Raw genomic sequence first — 23,270 nt, 5'->3', positions numbered from 1 at the left:
CCACAGGCTAAAATGGAGAGTTCAAAAAAATCTTACTTTCTAAGCCCACATCTCAATTTTTTTAAAAGCATGGATTCATAAATAAAGAAAATGATGTGCAAATGCAAATCTTTGATGTTAATATGATAGTACACATTAGTATTATCTTGCATTTACTGGTCTTTCTTAAATGTGTTCATTATAATATGTCAACAATGATGTTAAATGACATTTTATAAAATAATCAACAATATCAAGAAGAATAAAGAATTCTGGACTGGTTCTTTTTTGCATGAAGCAAGAATCAAATAGATAATACCATAGTTTACTAACATAGGGTAGGAGATTTAAAGGAAAGAGTGAGAGATAGAAACTGTTGTGAACTCTCTAGATCATGCTTTGTGAGGCAGTTGCCTCACTCTACCTTAGTGGTAAGACTAAGATGGAAAGATTTCTTGATTAAATTGAAAAGCTACTGTGTCTGTGTTTTATCTCTATACAAATAATTTACATGTTCATTGGAAAGATAATATGGAATACACATTTATTTTACATCAAATGTTAATTTGTCATCAGCTTGAATTCCTGTTTTACTCGTCAAGGTAATTGGTTCAGATTTGCCACTGTTTCCATAGAACACCCAAGTCAGTTTAGTAATGTTTTCCCAAGACTCTTCAAATGCTTTTGATGAATCTTCATGACATGTAGTGCAAGCTATCTTCCATAGACCTTCTAAACAAATAAAAGAAAATAGCATTATGGGAAGGATGTTCAAATTGGTTGAATCTAATATAAATTAATCAGTAAATATGTTACATTAGAATGTTAGATATTTCACTATTTAAACATAATTATAAAAACTGATATTGCCAATAATAGCAAAGTATTTTTAAAACAAAATATTTGTTTAAGCAGTCCGAGTCATCATGGATTGGTGTTACATAAACTACCTGATTTCATGTTTTGGCTTTGTAATAATGAGGCAGTTATGTTTCTCCTTTCCAATACTTCTAATTAAAAAAGAGAAAAAGGGAGAGATTAATATTTATTTGTAAAAGAATACTGAAATGATCACAGATGTGATAAACCTAGACATTTCTTAATTTACATTCAAATATTTGATAATCATATTTTCCTTAGAGAAATGGAGAACATTTCCTGGGAGATTTTCCTGTTTCTGGCTCCCTTGAAATGTGAAGGGAAGGAAAAGGTTTTTTTGTTAAATCAGTGTATGATGGGGCCATTCCTAGAGTGTAAGAAATATATGGTTGCATGGTTAACTTGGAATATATAAAACAAATGGAAACTTTAAAAAAAACTTTCAAAAAGGTTTTGAGTTTTTCTATAAGTATCTTAAGAAAGTGTTGAAAAAAACCAAAAGGTACAACAAGAAAGAAAGAAAATTGCCCATTGATAATAAATAATAGTTTATCAAACATATTAATATATCTCCTGAGCGGTAAGATAATTGAGAACATTTATTGATATTATAGCATTTCATCCAATCCTTTTTGAAGGAATCACAAAACAAAAATAGTTGATAATAGACACTTTCATAAATTTATGTTGCATTTGGTTCCAGCTTGCAACATTTAATTAATATTCTACAATCTTATTGCTAAGTTGGCTTGTGCTGTTGCTGGCATAAGCAAAGATTCTGCATTGTTTGCTTTCTGTTATTCAAGCTTCTAATACATAGGAAAAAATGGCATGTTCTGCCATTAAGAAGGAGATTCTTCACAAGAAATTTCAAATGAGAGATGTCTCAAATAACACTGACCGGTAGCACTCAGAGTTATTGAGGCATATTTTTTCTTTTCAGTTGTGTCTTTCAGCCATGTCTGCGTCATAAAGAGGGTCTCTTTTCCTTCACATTGTGGTTCTTTCACTATAACCTTCTGGAGGTGCCAAGCAGAGCCTTTTCCTTTCTCCACAATAAGCTGACACAGAGTTCCAATATCTACTGCTTCTATGGGAAAAATATCCACCTAGAAGGACCACAGTCAGCATACCAAAGACTTAATAAACAGAAGAATGAGATTGATACATCCAGTATAAAACTGTCAAGCATATAAAAGCAACAGGAAAGTGAAGCTCCATGCTTTATTCTTATTTGACAACCATTAATCTGCATGCCAGCACCACCTTCCTTGATGTTCTAGGGTGCTGCCAACCTTTAGATTACATTTGTAACAAAATTCTTCTCTGCAGACCTCTGCAATCCATTTATTTTTCTATATGAACAATAAATAAATAAGTGAAATGAAATGAAATAGATTTTATATTTGAATGTTCTCATCAACACATATAGCCCTAAATTTAGCAATCCTGGAGAAAGCAAAATATATGGACCTATTTTCAAGTGAGTTCAGCATGAGCTCTGAAGGTGTTGTGACTCAGGGCCAGCCTGTGGGTCCGACAGCCGGGTCCGATGTATCGGAGGACTCAGATGTGGGGGAGGAGGGAAACGAACCGGCTGATGATGATTTGGAGACTTTGCAGAGTCCTCAGCCGGGAACCTCTTCTCAGCTGTGTGAGCCCGAGAGTGCGGAGGATGATGACCCACAGCTGGCCCTGTTCAAGGACGCCCGACGCAGGAGGCAGACGAGCAGGGACAAACAAAGAAAGGCTATGGGACTCCTCGGGAGGAGGCACAGGGAGACCACGCCCTGAGCTCTCTATAAAAGAAGTGTTTGGGGAGGGGCTGGTTGCTGAAAGCAACTTTTCCGTTTGAGAAGTCAAGCTCTTGTATTCTTGTAACAGTGTAATTAAAACTTGGCAGAAGCCTTTTGGTCTTGGACGCTTTCCAGACTCTTCTTTTGATTAGGGGTGCGAGAAGAGGGCTGGTTCAGAACAGAAGGCTTGGTTGGCCCAATGGCTCATATGTGCTTTATGATCAACAGCAGAAGTGTTACTCTATTGGTTCTTGACTTCTCACAAGGTTTCATTACTGTCAGTTATGGTAGTTTCCCATATTCAAGAAAGATTTGGGAATAGGAGCCATGCCTTTGCAGTAATATTCTTTCTATCCCTCAAGTAGACTTCATATGGAATTTCTTTGAGTCAACTGGTTCTGAGAACAATAGTGTTTCCAAGTTGCATTCTATCTCCAATACTGTCAATATCTACTGTATATGAAAGTGCTGGTGTAGAACCTCAGATTAGAACCGGATATTATCAGTGTCGGACATCCCTGATCAGGATGCAGTATGACTTCCTCAACTCTTCAGCCTGATTTGGCAGAAGTATCACAGATATGGCCTGATTAAATCAGACTCTTATGCATGCAAGGATTAAACAATATACTATAAATGACCACCTAGTGTAATACAAGGATATTAGGGACTTTTACATATTCTGAAAGAATTGAAACTTCTTTTTTCTGTCCTTTCAAACTAACTAGTACTTGGTGTGGTGCTTGGTGGCCTTGAAGCCCAGTAGCTGTGTGTTTACATTAACACCATGTCTGTCTTGGAAAGTAGTTCTTACTTCATCAGCTGCAATCCTGGTGTCAGGTTTATTGCTGACACCAAGATTTATTTCTCTATGACATCTTCAGGAAATGGTATGACATCTCTGAATGATTGCTTGCAGTGAGTAATGGACAAGGTAAAGGATAATTAATTGAAACTGATCACAGATTAGACAGCAGTGTTTGTTGTGAGGAGTAAATCTACCTTCTCCAAATGGGAATATGCTTTCGAAAAAGGAATAAATATGCAGTTTGGGGAAGAATATGGACATTTTTCTTTCTAATCTTACAGACTGAGGCAAAAGGCAGGAAGGCCTTTTACTAGCTTTCATTGATATGCAACCATAGATCTTTTCTTAAAAGACCTTTTTCTTAAATGTGGGTATTATAATCCAAATAATTTTATTTATTTTTTTGGTAATGCCTTCTGATATTTCCCTCAAGGCCATCTCCATGGATGTCTACACTCCCTTGTTCCATCTCCATCTTCATGCTCCATCACATTATGAATTAGGATTGTATCCTAAATGTCTAGTAAAGAGCACTATTATATATCTTTCTAATTAGGACAAATTATACATACATATCCTTTTTTGTTTATTTATTTGAAAAGCTTACCTTTCCTTCAGAAAAGCATTCCTGCCCATTCCGGAATAATTTTCTCTGGCCTGTGTCTCCCATTGTCCCTTTTAAAGTGACATACACATCAGAGTCTGTACCTGACTTTGGAGCTGAATCCGTTGAGATATACACAATATATTGTTTAACTAAAGGCCAAACAAAAACCACATATCAGTTTATAAACATATATTATAAGTATCATATATATATATATATATATATATATATATATATATATATATATATATATATATATATATATATATATATATGATATAATATTAAAAGGATATAATATATTCTTTATATATTATAAAGGAACAAGTATATTAGTAGTTAATTAAAATATTTTCCTGTTATTTAAAAAAGCACTCAGAGCAACAGCTAACAAAAATATTAAAACAAATTTAACTACAGCAGCAAACAAGAAATTAATTACTGGAAGGTCTTATCTCGCGGTGATGGAGGCGGCGAAGTCCAACTACTTCTCTGCCCTCATCGCGTTTGCAGATAATCACCCGGCCGCCCTGTTCAGGGTGACTCGCTCCCTCCTTAATCAGGAGGTGAGGGAGGAGCCATTGCAGGGTTGTGCCGAGGAGTTTAGTCAGCATATGGCGAACAAAATTGCTCAGATTTGGGCCAGTCTGGACTTTGACTGGGCAGAGTCTGACGGCGGGGGGGGGGAGACGAGCAGTCTTAGGAATGTTATCTGGGAAGAATTTGACCCTGTGACTCTGGAAGAGGTGGACAGGATCATGGGGAGGCTGAGTTCCACTACGTGTTTATTGGACCGTGCCCCTCCTGGCTGGTGTATGCAGCTCAGGAGGGGATACAAGGCTGGCTCCAGGCAGTAATAACTGCTTCTTTGAGGGAGGGTAGATTCCCTGCCACCTTGAAGGAGGCGGTGGTGAGGCCCCTCATCAGGAAGCCTGCCCTGGACCCAGCTATTTTGAGCAAATATAGTCCGGTCTCCAACCTTCGCTTTCTAGCGAAGGTTGTTGAGAGTGTGGTGGCACATCAGCTCCCTCTGTTCCTGGAGGAAGCTGACTATCTGGACCTGTACCAATCGGGTTTTAGGCCCGGGTACAGCACAGAGACGGCATTGGTCGCACTGGTGAATTATCTCTGGTGGGCTCGGGACAGGGGTTTTTCCTCTGTCCTAGTCCTATTACACCTCTCAGCAGCTTTTGATACCATTGACCATGGTATCTTACTGCGGCGCCTCAGGGGGTTGGGAGTGGGTGGCACTGTTCTACAGTGGTTCTCCTCCTACCTCCTGAATCGTTCGCAGTCGGTGTTGGCAGGAGGGCAGAGGTCGGCCTCGAGGCCTCTCATTTGTGGAGTCCCTCAGGGCTCGGTCCTCTCGCCCCTCCTGTTCAACATCTATATGAAGCCGCTGGGTGAGATCATTCATAGTTTTGGGGTGGGGTATCATCAGCTTTTCATCTCCACCCCAAATCAACCCAGTGATGCCCTCAACTTGATTTCCTGTTGCCTGGAGGCAGTTAGGGTCTGGATGGGGATGAACAGGCTTCGACTTAATCCTGACAAGACCGAGTGGCTATACATACCGGCATCTCGGGTAATCCAGCCTATTCCATCTTTAACTATGGGGGATGAGGTGTTACCCCCCGTAGATAGGGCTCGCAACTTGGATGTCCTCCTTGACTCACAGCTCAGTTTGGAAGATCACATAGGAGCTGTGACCAGGGGGGCTTTTGCCCAGGTTCGCCTGGTGCACCAGTTACGGCCCTATCTGGACCAAGATGCCCTACGTACAGTCACCCATGTGCTTGTTTCCTCTCAAATAGACTACTGCAATGCTCTTTACATGGGGCTGCCCTTGAGGACCACTCGGAGGCTCCAACTGGTGCAGAATGCAGCCGTGCGAGTTGTGTTGGGGGTCTCCCGATACTCCCATGTAACACCTCTTCTCCACGAGCTGCATTGGCTCCCAGTTGCCCTCCGGGTGAGATTCAAGGTGCTGGTGATGACCTACAAAGCCCTAAATGACATGGATCTGGATTATTTATGGGAGTACCTGTTGTGATTCAGGGTCAGCCTGTGGGTTCAGCAGTTGGGTCGGACGACTCAGAGGAGGAGGAGGGGGTGTTGAAGAGCTTGCTGATGATGGCCTTGAGGCTCCGCAGAGCCCTCAGCCAGGCCCCTCCCACCTGGTCACGATGGAGACCCAGCTGTTTGAGCCTGACAGTGTGGATGAAGATGACCCACAGCTGGCCCTGTTCAAGGACGCCCGCCGCAGGAGGCAGTCAATCAGGAGTAAACAGAGGAAGGCAATGGGGCACCTCGGAAGGAGGCAGAGAGAGGCTACGCCCTGAACTGTATTTAAGGGGAATGTGTGGGAGGGCTGGTTTGCTGAAGGCAACCGCTTGGATAGTTCCTGTTTCATAGCTCCTGTTTCATGGTTGGTGTCTTGTCTTACTCTGTTTTATGTTAATAAATTTGGCAGGCTTTATTCCAGCCTCTTGCCGTTTGTAAAGGGGTTGTCCCTGCTTTTGCTGCAGGGCCGGTAGCAGGCTGGTACAGAACAGCACCTTCTGCCGGCATCAACTTCCCATCGTCCTGTGCGCTCCCACAGAGGGGGCCTCCTTAGGGTGCCGTTGGTCAGGGAGTGCCAGCTGGCGGCCCCCAGGGGGAGAGCATTCTCTATGGGCGCACCTGCCCTCTGGAATCAGCTCCCTGTTGAGCTCCAGATGGCTCCTGACCTTCACTCTTTTCGCCGTGACCTGAAAACCTGGTTATTCGAGCTTGCCAGCCTGGACCGTGGGATTGGGATTTTAAATTTTAGAATATGATTTACTTGGTTTGGGGCTAAATTTAATTTAATTTATTTTTAACTTTGTATGCCATGTTTTAACTGCCCTGTACACCGCCCTGAGTCCTTTGGGAGAAGGGCGGTATATAAATCTAATAAAATAAATAAATAAATAAATAAACAAACAAACAAATAAATAAATAAATAAAATAGCATCACTTAAATGGTCTCTTTTGGATATATCTAGATTTCTCAACTGTTCCTTAAAGAATTTGGTCTATGTGGATAGATTTCAATGTGCTGAAATGACTGGAAGAGACCAATTACTCATTTCTTGTACATAAAACTGGAATTATGTGTATATATTAAAGGTACTATTGGCTGCCACTGGAGGGGTCACCATCAAATTAAATCCTAGTGATTATATTATATTTTATAGTTTCTTTCATTGAGTTGCTAAGCTCTCTCAATAATTAGGAAATGTGCCAGAGCTATACGAACTGAAGCTTGGCTTTGATAAAGATTTGTGCAAAACATCTTTTGACTCACAAAACAACCTGCCTTTTGTCTTCTAAAATATACAAGAAGAAGCTTCAGCATATGTATGACATCTACACATAGAGTAAATTGGAATTTTTGACAAGGCCTCCAAGCAAAACTAAACAATTCATATCCCCTTTGTTTACAAGACAACTTTTAATGAAAATTATGTCCTGCCCTGTCAATCGTTTATCCTTTCTTTATCTTTCTTTATTAGACTTATGTACCGCCTTCTTCCCGTAGGACTCAGGGCGGTTCACAAGGTTTTTAAAATAACAATACAACAATTACAAAAATTAAGAACAGTTAAAATAATTATATAGACCTTGAATAAATATAAAATATAAAATCCCAATTAAAATCCAATTAAACCCCCAATTAATACTCTCAGTCCAGGACAGAAAGCTCAAAGAGCCAAGTCTTCAGGTCTCGGTGGAATGAGCGAAGGTCAGGAGCAGTCCTAAGCTCTACGAGCAGCTGGTTCCAAAGGGCAGGCACACCCACAGAGAAGGCCCTCCCCCTGGGTGTTATCCGCTGGCAATCTTTTACCGGCGGTACCCTGAGAAGACCCTCCCTGTGGGAGCGCACAGGACAAAGGGAGCTTGATGCCGGCAGCAGGTGTTCCCTCAGATATCCCGGACCCAAGCCATTTAGGGCTTTATAGGTCATCACCAGCACCTTGAATCTCACTCAGAGGGCAACTGGAAGCCAATGCAGAGGTGTTACATGGGAGTATCGGGAAACCCCCATCACAACCCGTGCGGCTGCATTCTGCACCAGCTGAAGCCTACGAGTGGTCCTCAAGGGCAGCCCCATGTAGAGAGCGTTGCAGTAGTCCAATCAGGAGGTCACGAGTGCATGAGTGACTGTGCGCAGGGCAGGGCATGTCAGTCCAGGTAGGGCCGCAACTGGCGCACCAGGCGAACCTGGGCAAAGGCCCCCCCTGGTCACAGCTCCTATATGGTCCATTATATCCACCACTTAGATTGGTTTACAACATGGGTGTCAAACTCACGACGTCACGTGATGTGTCGCGATGTATCGCAACTTTTTTCCCCTTGCCAGGAATAGGGTGGGTGCAGTTTTGGCATGAAGCATCCGGCAGTTTGACACCCCTGGCTTACAACAATGGAAATCAATTCTAGGCAATACAATATAAGAACAACAGAACAACAGAAAACACAACTGAGTATCTAAATCACAGTAAAAAAGAGTCATATTATAACAGCAGGTTGATAGTCTCTCTGCTCTCCCATCCTTTTCCAACTTTTTTTCTTTGGGGAAAAATAGCTTTGCATATGGCAAGAATTGCTGGCAATTACTGTTAGTATTGGCATTATACAAAGAAGATATTTTAAAGAATTGCAATAGTGCCACAAAGAAGGAACCATGATTCAAACAGTCTAGTAAAAAAAATGATTGGAGCACTTTCTCCACAAAAGCAGAACCTCTAACTAAAAGTGGAATATACCATTTACTCTTCCTTCTTAACTGTTATATGGCATTAGCCGTAGCGTCTAGTATATAATTTTAAGAATTGAAGCCTAAGCTGTCTTACTATAGTCTCTTCATTCCTTTTTCCTTTTTGTGTTACTTTTCAACTCCACATAGGAGTCAAGTGTTCTTTGTAAGCTTTTGTGGAAGTTGTTTTGACTGTTTGGTAAGTAACAAACCTGTTAAAAACCTGGTGCCAGTTATAAGAATGGGAAATTCAGCTACTGTGCATCCTTTGTTATCTGGAAAATCTCGGCAGCAAGGGATTTCTAAAGTTTCCTTACTCTTTTTATTCTGAAGCTTCACCTATAGAAAATAAGAAAATAATATATACATAATCAAATCAGACCTTGAAAATGATAGTTTATCTCGGAAATTGAAACTCTTTTCATCATATTTCCTAATCTCTATTAAACCATTTAATTCTAAGGCTCTGAAGTGTCCTTTGGCTGTGACCTCAATTTAATTATTATTATTAATTCTAGTATCATAAATTATATTCAATTGAATCAATACTAGGCACATTAAATTAGTTCTGGACTTTCAAATGCAATTTACTTACTGTATAGTATAAATGCAGATTAGTAGCATGGAAGGACAAACTGTTTGCTGAGGTCTGCTTTACTTGTTGAGCAAATGCTCTCATGAGGACTTTCAAACAGATTCAACATAGCAGTTAGATTGTGAGAAAAAGTCCCAAGTCACAGGGTACACCAAAGTACATGAATTCAAGAACATGCCATAATATCAGGAAAAGTTTGCTGTGAAGCTTTGATTCTAGATTTTTAGAATATTTCCAGGATAGATAGAAAAAGTAGTCTTCTTTATTGATATTTATTTAGTCATTAAACATAGAAGCTTCAAAATGACCACAGAAAACAGGCAAAAGAATAAAAAAATCCAAGCTTTTTTTAAAATGATTTTTTAAATCCTGAAATGAAACAAAACTATCTTGTGTTTTTCAAAGCCTGTAAATATATATTTACCATACAATAAAGTACTGAAGACAAATGTAAAAGATGACCCAAATGTGAAATTTAAGTTATTTAGCTGAAAAATACGTCCTTGTTTTAAATATCTAGGTTTTTCTTGCTTACTTGATTTTAATGCTGGCATATTTCATTGGGTCTCCTTCAATTCAGAATTTAAAATGTTGCAACATATCCCACCTCTCCCTTTGGGTGCCCCTTCTCCCCATCTTTTATCAGTATTTAATACTGTTGTTATTTATTGTATTATTATTTTAATGTGTACTAGTTTTAATGTTTGCAAACCACCCAGATGAGATGGGTGGTACATACTCTTAATAAGTAAGTAAATAAATAAGTAAGTTAGTAAGTAAGTATAAATAATAAACATGGAAATCTAGCTAGTTGTCTGTGGTCCCAGAAAATGCCTTTAAGCATAAGTGGGATGTTTTCACCTAAAGGTTAAACAGCCCCATCTACCCCATAATCAATGCACCATTTAAAACTGCTTCCATCCAAGGGGCTTGCCATGTTGTACAGAGGAGGGAGGAGGTGGCTACTATTTCTGAACCATTAAAACAATTGAAAAATCTTGCAGGATGCATAGAAGTAGTATTCACCTTTCACCAGCACAAGTTGCCTGGAAAAGGACCGTAATCTGTAATTCTTTTTTCATTGTGTCTCACTCTGGGTGGACTTTCAAAAATTTTGCAAGCAGCTGCATAGATCTGAGAAAAAATACTTGCTTTCTACACATTTACATTCATTCTGTGTTTCAAACGATTTGTACAGCCCTAGCAGACAAAGAGGTAATTCAAATTTTGACTGGGAAATTCTGGGAGTTGAAATCTAGACATCTTAGAGTTGCCAGGGTTAACAAATACTGGTTTAAGTTAAATTCTTAAATATATCAACCCTGTGTTCTATTATTTCAATGCTTGTATTGAATTTTGAAATATTGTTGTTGTTAGCTGTGAAGTCGTGTCCGACCCATCACGACCCTATGGACAACGTTCCTCCAGGCCTTCCTGTCCTCTACCATCTTCTGGAGTCCATTTAAGCTCTCGCCTACTGCTTCAGTGACTCCATCCAGCCACCTCATTCTCTGTCGTCCCCTTCTTCTATTGCCCTCAATCTTTCCCAGCATTAGGCTCTTTTCCAGTGAGTCCTTCCTTCTCATTAGGTGGCCAAAGTATTTGAGTTTTAGCTTCAGGATCTGGACTTCTAAAGAGCAGTCAGGGTTGATCTCCTCTAGGACTGACCGGTTTGATCGCCTTGTAGTCCAAGGGACTCACAGGAGTCTTCTCCAGCACCATAGTTCAAAGGCCTCAATTCTTTGGCACTCAGCCTTTCTTATGGTCCAACTTTCACTGCCATACATTGCAACTGGGAAGACCATAGCCTTGACTATATGCACTTTTGTTGACAGGGTGATGTCTCTGCTTTTTAGTGTGCTGTCTAGATTTGCCATGGCTTTCCTCCCCAGGAGCAAGCGTCTTTTAATTTCTTGTCTACAGTCCCCATCTGCAGTGATGTTGGAGCCCAGGAAAATAAACTCTGTCACTACCTCCATTTCTTCCCCATCTATTTGACAGGAATTGAGAGGGCCGGATGCCATGATCTTGGTTTTCTTAACGTTAAGTTTCAACCCAATTTTGCACTCTCCTTCTTCACCCGCAACAAAAGACTCTTTAGTTCTTTTTCACTTTCTGCCATTAGTGTGGTGTCATCTGCATATCTTAGGATGTTGATATTTATCCCGGCAATCTTAATTCCAACTTTTGATTCATCTAGCCCTGCCTTTCTCATGATGTGCTCTGCATATAAGTTAAATAGGCAGGGCGACAGTATACAGCCTTGCCGGACTCCTTTCCCAATTTTGAACCAATCAGTGGTTCTGTGTCCAGTTCTCACTGTTGCTTCTTGACCCGCATATAGGTTTCTCAAGAGACAAATAAGATGGTCTGGTATGCCCATCTCTTTAAGAACTTGCCACAGTTTGTTATGATCCACACAATCAAAGGCTTTAGCATAGTCAATGAAGCAGAAATAGATGTTTTTCTGGAACTCCCTAGCTTTCTCCATGATCCACCGTATGTGGGCAATTTGATCTCTAGTTCCTCTGCCTCTTCGAAATCCTGCCTGTACTTCTGGTAGTTCTCAATCCACATACTGCTGGAGTCTAGCTTGTAGGATTTTAAGCATAACTTTACTAGCATGAGAAATGAGTGCAATGGTGCGATAGTTTGAACATTCTTTGGCACTGCCTTTCTTGGGAATTGGAATGTAAACTGATCTTTTCCAATCCTGTGGCCACTGTTGAGTTTTCCAAATTTGCTGGCAAATTGAGTGTACCACTTTTACTGCATCATCTTTTAAGATTTTAAATAGCTCAGCTGGAATACTGTCATCTCCACTAGCTTTGCTGTTGCTCAGCTTTTCTAAGGCCCACTTCACTTCACATTCTAGGATGTCTGGCTCGAGGTCAGTGACCACCTCGTTGTGATTATCAGGGACGTTAAGCTCATTCTTGTATAGTTCTTCTGTGTAATTTTTCCACCTCTTCTTAATTTCTTCTGCCTCTGTTCGGTCCCTGCCATTTTGGTCCTTTATCATGCCCATTTTTGCATGAAATGTTCACTTCATCTCTCCAATTTTCTTGAAAAGATCTCTGGTCCTCCCTATTCTATTGTTTTCTTCTATTTCCTTGCACTGTTCATTTAAGAAGGCATTCTTATCTATTCTAGCTATTCTCTGGAATTCTGCATTCAATTGGGCGTATCTTTCTTTTTCTTCCTTGCCTTTCGCTTCCCTCCTTTCCTCAGCTCTTTTGGCTTCCTACTTTAGCATTCCAATCCCCCATGATGATAAGGACATCATTTTTTGATGTTAGTTCTATAAGGTGCTGTAGGGCTTCATAGAACCGGTCAATTTCATCCTCTTCAGCACTGGTGGTTGGGGCATAGACTTGGACTACTGCAATATTGAATGGTTTGCCTTGGATTCGAACTGAAGTCATTCTGTCATTTTGAGGATTGTATCCCTGTATTGCTTTTCCTACTCTTTTATTGACTATGAAGGCTACTCCATTTCTTCTGAGGGATTCTTGCCCGCAGTAGTATACCTGATGGTCATCTGAATTAAATTCACCCATTCCTGTCCATTTTAGTTCACTGATACCTAAGATGTCGATGTTCAGTCTTGTCATCTCTTTTTTGACCACATCCAGCTTTCCTTGATTCATGGATCTTACATTCCAGGTTCCTATGGAGAAAAAATCTTTACAGCATCGGACTTTCCTTTCACCACCAGACACATCCACAGCTGAGTGTCCTTTTGGCTTTGGCCCAGTCGCTTCATTCTTTCTGGCGCTACTAGTACTAGCCCTCTGCTCTTCCCCAGGAGCATATTGGACGCCTTTCGACCTGAGGGGCTCATCTTCCAGCGTCATATCGTTTTGCCTTTTAGTACTGTCCATAGGGTTTTCATGGCAAAGATACTGGAGTGGGTTGCCATTTCCTTCTCGAGTGGATCATGTTTTGTCAGAACTCTCTGCTATGACCTTTCCGTCTTGGGTGGCCCTGCACGGCATAGTTCATAGCTTCATTGAATTACGCAAGCCCCTTCGCCACGACAAGGCAGTAATCCATGAAGGGGTTTGAAATATTGAATATCGCTTATAGTCCAAAATAATTACATTGACAAGCCCAGGTATTCACCAGGAGTTAAACTTGTCTAGAAAGAGACTTTGTTTTATAATCTGTTTATCAAAAATGAAGATGACCTTTAATATTGGGCAAACCTTAATGAAAATTAGGGGAAAAGCAAATCAACTGGGAAAGAAAGCAAAGTGAGAAACTGTTTAGGTATTAAATAGAAGTGAAATTCAACTGGCCAGCAGTCCTTTCATGCACCAGGTACTCTTTAAGCTGGTCTCTGTTGGCATCCCTGTTTTCTCAGCAGTTATGTCTCCAGCAGCTGCACCTTTTTACCTTTCATCTCATATTCTTCTTAGACAAAGATAAATTTATCCTTCTCTCATATGAATGGGGGAAGAGTATGTTCTTACAAATGCAATAAGAGGCATGCCCTAAGTTTTATTTTGCTTGCAAAAAATTGATGACGTTTCCACAGTACAATTGCTGTAGATCTTCATCATCTTGGACTTTATTAGAGAGAGACTATCACTTCACCTTCTTACTCCTGGTTATTGACTTAGTCAGCTATTTTTGTTAAGATTATCTTTCTTACTTTTGCTTACTCTCTGGAATGCAGAACCAGAAATGTTATGGCCAGTTTGGAATTGTGTTAAGACAGACATGTTTACTAATGACAGTACACACACACACACAAAAAAAAAAATACTAGAAATGCTGCTTACAATATATAGCATTGTTTACTATCACAAATACAATATAAAGATGCCTCCAACTCAAGTTGTTTCTTGGATACCAATAGAAATGTGAATTTTATACAGGAATAAATAGGAGATTCTACGGATCATTATCTACATAAGTTAACTACATAAATGTTCTTCCTGATTTCATTTATCTTCATGAGTCACCATTATTACAGTAAAATCTGTTGTTAAGTCTTATGTAATAACTATTTGATTTAAACTTTCTGCTAGCAATTAAACTGAGTGAATAGGACCTAAATAAAATGTACTTCCTTCCAAATATTGTTGTTTTTCATTAATTGCTCCTGCTATAGTATGGAAACCATATCATTGAATCAAGACTTAATATTTAGAGTTACTGAAATCAATGAGATTTGTTGTGTCATGGGATGATTAAAAACCCATTTATGTATGGTTAACCCCAGAACATGTATGTCTATGAATAAATTTTGAATTATAAAATTAAAGAACATTTGTGTAAAAATATGTACTAATGCATAATTAAATTTTACCTCTTGACAATGCCATGTTTCGCTGTCAGAGTCTTCTACTTCCAGGCGAATTTTGCAAATCTTATTAAACTTCTTATCTAACTCCAAAGATGTATGGTAAGATTTAGCCCTTTTAAATGATCCTTTAGGAATGAAGACTGAAGTTGATGTACCTTTATCATCACATACTGTCAGAATTAATTTAGAGTTCCTGTTATTGTCTGACATTTCCCTAGTTATAACAGTGACATCCCAAGTCCCTGGAAATCAACAAAAAATAATTTGTTTGCAATGCTACATCTGAAATGTAAAAAATGCTTAATTGTTTATCAGTTCTATAGTATAATTTACATGTTTTGCATATATAAGGTAGATGGAATAATTGACAGTTTAATTACATTATCTTGTAGAGTATTACAATATTATAATTCATATAAAACTCATAGATAGATTATTTAGTAGTCCTGGGACTTTTTTTCTTCACAAAAATGTCTGAGGAAGACACTATTTTCATTTTATAGAAACTTTTAAGTCAAAGATAGGATTTTAGCTGGTAACTGAAGACCTTGTCATGGAAGTCCTTGTCACTGTATCCTATGAATATAAATACAATGTTATGTTTATGAAAAGCACCATTTCTGAATTCAAAGTTGCTTCAGCCATGGATCATTTTGAATTAAAGATTTTCTCAAGTAGAAATTTAAGGTAACCCAATTAATAAGCTGCTGCTTTTGTGAACACATAGCCAATGAAAACACTCTAGCAGATCTATATCCCTTGCTACTTGAATTCTTTTATTTGCCACACTGCTTGTTTTAACTAATCAAAATTAAAACAGTGTTTCAAATATGAGCGTGTATTGCTACAGTACTACAGAAAAAAACAAATACAATGATTTTTGAGTATTTAATACAATATATTTTTGAGAATACATGTTCCAATGAGTTTATTCCTTCTAAAAAGGAATGAGTATTGAGTTAATATTTGTCTTTGGAGTAGTAATATGATCGTTTCAATTAATTAAAATTTAAAGCACCATTCCCAAATGTGATTGGGGGAAAGAAAGAAAATTCAGCTAGAACAGGTGAGGAAATAGCCTCAAATCCGACAGCTTTATGTCTCATGCATAGAGAAATCTGTATTTTTTTTCTCTCTCCATGGTACATTCAATCCCCACATCTCATTTAAAACATTGATTATTCTTTTTAATCTTTCCATGTGTTTATCTATTTTCATTTAAATATTATAACTGCATTACCCAGCTTTACAAAATGCCAAGGATATACAGTTTGCATTAAAGATATTGTCCTGATAAACCTGTCTTACATGCTTTTTTTTAATTCTCAGTAGATCCAACCAGGAAGGACAAAGATGCATCAAAATAGAAGCTTGAAAGCATTTTATTGTATATCTTACCATGAATATCTTTTGTCAGACTTTCTTTATTGGTTTTTCCAAGAAGCTGCAGTTCTCGTTTCATCTTTCCATCACCAACACCGCTGTCGAACCATTGGTGGCACGAGAATACATACTGACTATCGCTATTCTCCAATTCTTGTATCAAGATTTGGTCAAGGTACCATCCAGCTCCATAACCAGAGTTATTGTGTTCCACCAACACTGAGCTTAACATCCCAAGATCAACTGCTTGTATAGCAAAGGTACTTATCTATTTTTGGATGGGAGTGAAGAGAATTACCAACAATTAGAAAGACATTCATATTAATAGAAACATAATTATAGCATCCATGATGATTATAGCATCACTCCTGTTAGGGAATAAATCTATATTATTTGAGAGAGAAAAGGAATGGATGGATAATCCTGGCTAATCTCTTAAATGGTAATCATAGAATGGATTCAGCTAGTATCTGGATCACCACCATAATCCAGGACTTTTTAAAAACTGAAGAAAAGGCAATGTAAAATGCTTCCCTGTTGTTGCCAAGACAGTAGCATGGCTGTATCTATGTTGTCACAAGAAATTAAGCTTGACTCAAAGGAGACATTTCTTCAATGAGTGGAAGGAACTGTAGATGCCAGTGATAGTAACAAGATGACCAGATGGATGATAGCAGCGGCATATCTTGGCAATCAGTACAGTACCAGATTAAAACAAATTAAATAAAACCTCAAGAAAAGAAATTAAAAGTATATTAATGTGATTTACAATACTCTTTAGGAAAGATTGCATTTTTCTTGAACAAAAAAAACAAACAAAACTGATATTTTTACCTTTATATATTTAGTTATCATCGTACAAATCAGTTACCATGGCAAATGCTATCCTTAATGAGCAAGTATATGAAAAAGACCAAAATAGGTAACAGGCATGAAAAAACATATTGAAAATAACTTGGAACATTTTAGCACTTTTGAGTTTGTTATGGAAATTATAAATCCTGTTGTGCCAGTATATACACTCATACATAATACTAATTCTGGCAATATTAATCTTTCTTTTATTTATTCTTTTCCAGTTTCAGATCCATTATTAAGTACATTCTGTATCACAATAACATAGATTTGTGAAACAGTTGTCCAAGAGACACTTTGTTATCAACAGATTCTCCTCATGATGGAGGAAATTTTAGTTTTCACAATTTACTAAAATGAACTTTTATGTTATGCCATTTATTCCTTTGTGGAAATGCTAGCTGCTGAAAGACAAAAGTGATTCTATAGAATTGACTTTCCTAATTTAAATTTTGCTTCAACTAGGTGAAAAAAGCATTTTCTATTCATTTAACCCATTAAACCAATAAAAGCAGTTAGCTATAAAGATAGTAACTCAAGTGATAGAAACCGCTTTTGTTTTTACAATGTAATCAAATTCTTTGTTTTTCTTTTGTCAAATAACTAGGGCAGCCTGTAGCTAGCAATGGTGTCTGAATAGTGATCACATATCACAGAGAGGCAGCAGTGGCTGCAACTATGAAGACCCATCCTTGTTCAGTTCCATTGTAAAATCTGGTTGCTGAATGAATAGTTGTTCATTGAGAACTGCCTACATCTCTAAAATAAGGGAAGGGAATGCAAATGAATTTTGCAAGGATGAATAGAAGTTTGGAAATTGGCATTGCATCAATAATGGTTTGCAAACTACATCATCTTAGGGGGTAGTTAAAAAATCAGCATCTGAAAAGGTTTTTAAATGTCCTCCTAGAATTCTTCAATATAAGACATTCCAGAAATCTCTTGGGTAAGTAAATCAATTGCTTAGCTAATTTTATATTAATTTTTAATTGCCAGAGATCTGTAATTAAGCAGCAGGACATTGTATTAATTAGATTTGGTGTGACCAGAGAAAGGGTAGGTTAGACTGAAAGCAGATATCTCATGTTACATTTCTTATTCAGGCTTTCTGCGGCTTAGCATTCAGACTGCTGGTCATAATTTAGGAAATAAATATAACAATCATGGCATCCTGTGTCAACAGGTAAACCAATATTCACTAAAGGCCATAGCAGTATAACATGGATATCTCTCTTCTGAACAATAGTTGTTTCATTAGAATAGCTGCAAAAAGTAACTTGCACTAGGACTTTTTCAAAGAATTAACAGTTCTTTTACTATAAGGCATTTTAATGACTTAAGCTTTTAAAAATGATAGTGAACATACCATGACTTAGGAATTTATTTATTTATTTAGATTTATATACCGCCCTTTCCCAAAGGACTCAGGGCGGTTTACAGGATATTTAAAAGAAAATCAATACAAAAGTTAAAACAAATTAAAAAAGATTAAATGAAACCCTGAGAAAAAATAAAAACCCAGTTAAAATTAAAAATTAAAAAATTCTCAGCCTGGGCCAGAGAGCTCGAAGAGCCAGGTCTTCAGGTCCTGGCGGAATGAACGGAGGTCGGGGGCAGTCCTAAGCTCCGCGGGCAGCTGGTTCCAAAGGGCAGGTGCGCCCACTGAGAAGGCCCTACCCCTGGGTGTTACCCGCCGGCAATCTTTAACCGGCGGCACCCTGAGAAGACCCACCCTGTGGGAGCACACTGGACGAAGGGAGCTTGATGCTGGCAGCTGTACTACAGGTGCTTTTGCAAATGCAATGAACTAATGTACATTGAAAGCTACTAAATGTTTTGATGGGTATGTCAATATGTTGAATGTATGAACATAAACAGATTGGATTCATAATATTAAATACTTTCTCATATACCCTTTTATCCAGGATTATAGTTCTTGGATGATTGAATGAGATAACTAATTACTTCTGACAGCTTAAGCATTGTCCTAATTTTCTACAAATATATAGCATTACAGATGTTTTGTGGATGGCAGTAAGTGCACAATTTTTCAGGTCTTAATGGCAAGAGTGAGAGAAGTTTGAGGTAGTAATACTTTTCTCTTGTAACTAAATTGGTATGTTTTGGCACATGGCTGTTCTACACTCCAATGAAATATCTACAAAATTTCTGAAGCATAACTACACGCGTTCCATACTTACCTGACCCTTTTCAAACTGTGGACATGATTTTGAATGCTTCAGTTTTCTTTTGTAAGAGTCTCCATTCTTTCCAAATAGCACAATAAAGATATTTGCATCTGTTTCAGATGCTGGTAATGTTCCTGTATAAACACTGATTGAATAAGTAATTTCTGTAACAGAACATCAGATGAAAGAACATATGAAAAGAATCCATGTAAAAAAAAGAGATAAAACAATCACTCACATATTCTTTCATAGCCTAAATGGTACTTAGTGCTATGTCATAAATCTGACCAGTGGTTCTCAACCTTGGCAACTTTAAGATATGTGGACTTCAACTCCTAGAATTATATTGCCAGCATGCTGTACACTCATGTACAGACTAAAGCTATATATTAAATTCTGAGTTGCTTGTAGACCTAAAGAAGACCCCAAGCAAATGTAAAAATTAACACTTTAAAAGATTTGACAGACTTTAAACAAAAATTAAAAGAAGAAAACCGCCTGTAAAATATACTCAAAACCTCTAATTTTGCTGTGCCTTGGCTTGTAGCAAAGTATCTCATTTGAGCATTAACATAATAAAATAAAATTGGTATGCATGTTTAGAGAACAATTCAACAATCTGAATTTTCAACAGCTCACCATCATTTTCTATTTCAATGGAAAATAACAGTGAAAATGCACATCATATTATAAAGAACTTTCTGCTTTGACTAAGATATCAGAATTAAAATGTTATGCATATTCATATTTCAAATCAGCATATACACTAAATCATAGCATGCATTTCTAAGTCAGTGAAAAAGTTATAACATGAATAGGTTGATTCATACATTGTGTTAAGCCATGAATTGTTTGTTGAATTAAACTCAATATTTTTGTTAAATTTACTAACTTTGTGTTAAGTTAGTCCCATTATGGCTTGGTACAGTGTGTGAAGCCAACTACCATTAAAAATCAACCCTGATACAGATGATGATAATGTAGTGTGCTTGTTGTTGATGACTCAGTCATTCTTAAACTCTTCTATCTTTTTCCATTGTCATTCTGTATTTATTTACTTTACAGGGAACCCTATCTTAAACAAATAATGGTGTGTTTGTGTGTGTGTGTCTGTGTAAAACAAAATGGATGCATAAATTAACATAATGTAAAAATCATAAGGCAACGCATAATTAAAAATGACCAAGGCTCCTCACAAACTATCTTTCAGCACAAAAACAAACACACAAAATAGGCTCCATAAACCTTCTGACTCCTGAAAGAAAAGTCAGGCTTTAAGACCTTCTGGAATGCCACCAATGTGCTTGTGTGTGTGTGTGGGGGGGGGAAGAATACCCAAAGTTTTGGGAGGGAAGAGAAGGCTGCTGCAAAGCATGTGCCATGACAGAGAAGACATACTTCTTTGGTACCACTAGTTGACTGTTTCACAGAAGGGTTCCAGAGCATGTCTACCATGCCAGAACTGGAGGCATAGCCATAAACCATTGGGAAAAGCAGTCTTGTAAATAATCTAATCTGGTAACAAACAGCATCTTGAACTGACCCCTAGAAATCTGCTGGTATCCAGTGCAGCTCACATAGCAGTAAGGCACCCCAAAATCCATGAACCAGCAATAGTTCCTGAGTGCATTGTAATAGTCTAAGCAGGAAATGATGAGGACTTGAATGACCATGGGCAGAATCTTCCAATCTAGGAATGGGTGCAAGTGGTACACAAGATAATCTTAGGGTAGCTGAGCATGTAGAATCCTTACTATACATTTTGGGACTACCTCAGTCCCTTTTCTTGAACTTCTTCTGAGTCTGAGACACCCTTAGGCCTGCTATTACTTTCTTTTTTTAATATAGAGCCTTTACTGCCTACAGTATGCCTAAAAAACCAGAAGTTTTTTGTTTTATTTGTTAGAGGATGGCATCATATATTGTGACAGCACAAGGAAATAAGATATCAAATAAGAATCACAGTATGTTATAAATTAATGGTATCCTCTATGCATGTATCTGCAAGGAAACAGGAATTTTGAAGTTTAGTTGGGAATAAGCAATTAATGGTGGGTCTAACAGAAATCTATGGTCCCACAGACTACTAGCGATCTCCTACTGCTCCAATTGCACCTTTTCAAAATTTTCTAGATATTGTTTCACTGTCCCCCAAGACACCCCTTAGGGTCTGTGAAATCAAAATTATTTAACAACCAATGTTGAAAAATAATACAATATTAAAATCCCATTAAATAGTTGTAAGAGGCAGTAGCAGCAGTGAATGCGACAATTTTAATTTCTAATATGATAAATATTGATAAATATAATTCATAATTTTTAAGAGTGAGAAAGGATCCTGAGAGAAAAAAGCTAAATAAACAACTAGCCTGACTGGGGACAATTTTAATCTCCTTTTTTTCTTTTGCATGGATGGGTAGCTAGAAAATTTACACAGGAAAACTGACATTTTAAGCTTTGTATTGTCCCCCTTAAAAACTCAACATTTTCTGAAATGGTATAGGGTCTCCTACTGTTGGACTAGAAGACTTCCGAGATGCCTCTCAATTCTATTATTCTATGTTCCATAATCTAATTTTTCCTAATTCTAGTGGAATTTAATGGGCAAAGGAATGATGATGATGATGATGATGATGATATAACAACAATAATAACAATAATAATATTAGCAGCTTTGGAGAATAGCTTGACTTCCTCTTCTTTGTGGCAACCACTGAGATATTGTAGCACTGCTAATATGTCACTCCTCATTCTTCTCTTCATTAAACTAGACATACCCAATTCCAGCAACCATTCCTTGTATGTTTTAGCGTCTAATCCTGCAAAAGCCTGCAAGTGGAAGCACCATGACCATTCCTTAATTTTCAGTTCCCTAAAAGTGCAAAAAAGAACCTGAAAATATGGGCTCCACTACCCTATAATTTTATCAGCCAGATTTCCTGTGTCCCTTAACTAGGAAGACGCCATTTAAATTAAAAAACAAAAAAGGCTACTCACTCTTACATAAAAGAAAAACCCCCACAGCAGGACTGGGAAGAGATTTGCAAGTACATTTCCCTCATCTGATTAAGTGATTCTGTTCTTATGCCATAACTGATATATAGTTGGTAGAAACTAGGTTCCTATTTTTTAACACAAAAGAATATAGTTGCCTAGCTGAAATCTAGGATATGAGATTTAATTTGTAACACTATTCAGCTCTACAAGTTTGAGTACCAGCCTGAATATCACACCTGTTTTCAAGAGGGAAAAATGTACTTGATAATACAATGTTTCAGGGTTTATTTCTAAGTACAGTTAGATAAAATTATAGCTTTATTGAGATTTCTAAGATTCTTGAAAAAACATACACATAACTATTGCATCTGCCTCTTTTTAAATATGGTACAGTACATTTTGCTTTACTATTTATTATAATAGTAGTAGCGATTTTAGATCTAATTTTGAATCTATGATACAGTGTGTAAGAGAGCTTATTATTCAAATATCAATAGTGTTAACTGGACAGATTTTTTTTTAAATTTTCACATTAATCATAACAATTCAGATGTACAGTTAAAATGATTTAGATCTTATATAAACTGAGAATCAAATTTTATTTCCTTTTAGGTTGTTTGTAGAATAAATATTACTACTTTTAATTAGAATCCTCATTGCCTTGATTTTCATGAAAAAGGATGCAGTTTGTTCAAAACTGTCTGCTTTCCTTCTGAGCCTGTTAGATCATTACCACCAATTAAAGTAGTATAAGGAAGGGAATCAATCCTTCACATTGATTAACATTAATAGTAGTTATTATGTTAGAAAAATCATTTTGAAAGATGACTGAGTGGGGACTCATAGTTATGGTTAGGATTAGGTTAGGGTTGTACACTTTACCGCGTAACAGTGAGCGCCTGTTACTCGTCCCAGCTTCTGCCAACCTAGCAGTTCGAAAGCACGTAAAAATGCAAGTAGAAAACTAGGGACCACTATGGTGGGAAGGTAACAGCGTTCCGTGCGCCTTTGGCGTCCAGTCATGCCGGCCACATGACCACGGAGACGTCCTCGGACAAGCGCTGGCTCTTCGGCTTTGAAAGGGAGAT

At 37.8% G+C, this 23,270-nt stretch overlaps 1 protein-coding gene across 1 annotated transcript in view; it reads right to left on the bottom strand.

Moving 5' to 3' along the window:
* The window catches only part of LOC310638956 (lipoxygenase homology domain-containing protein 1-like), a 215,031-nt gene that overhangs the window by 16,225 nt on the left and 175,536 nt on the right, over positions 1-23,270 (bottom strand). Inside the window, exons 43-50 of the mRNA XM_083360317.1 lie at positions 19,198-19,349; positions 16,157-16,409; positions 14,762-15,000; positions 9,062-9,188; positions 4,070-4,218; positions 1,760-1,967; positions 930-989; positions 533-711 (exon numbers count right to left, since the gene is read on the bottom strand). Of these exons, the coding sequence (XP_083216443.1) occupies positions 533-711; positions 930-989; positions 1,760-1,967; positions 4,070-4,218; positions 9,062-9,188; positions 14,762-15,000; positions 16,157-16,409; positions 19,198-19,349 (1,367 nt within the window). The remainder of the gene's footprint in view (positions 1-532; positions 712-929; positions 990-1,759; positions 1,968-4,069; positions 4,219-9,061; positions 9,189-14,761; positions 15,001-16,156; positions 16,410-19,197; positions 19,350-23,270) is intronic.

Source organism: Vipera ursinii (genome assembly GCF_947247035.1).
Source record: "Vipera ursinii genome assembly, chromosome: 3".
Classification (NCBI taxonomy): Eukaryota; Metazoa; Chordata; class Lepidosauria; order Squamata; family Viperidae; genus Vipera; species Vipera ursinii.
The sequence above is the reverse complement of the archived record's forward strand: the minus strand, read 5'-3'. Positions and strand labels throughout refer to the sequence as shown.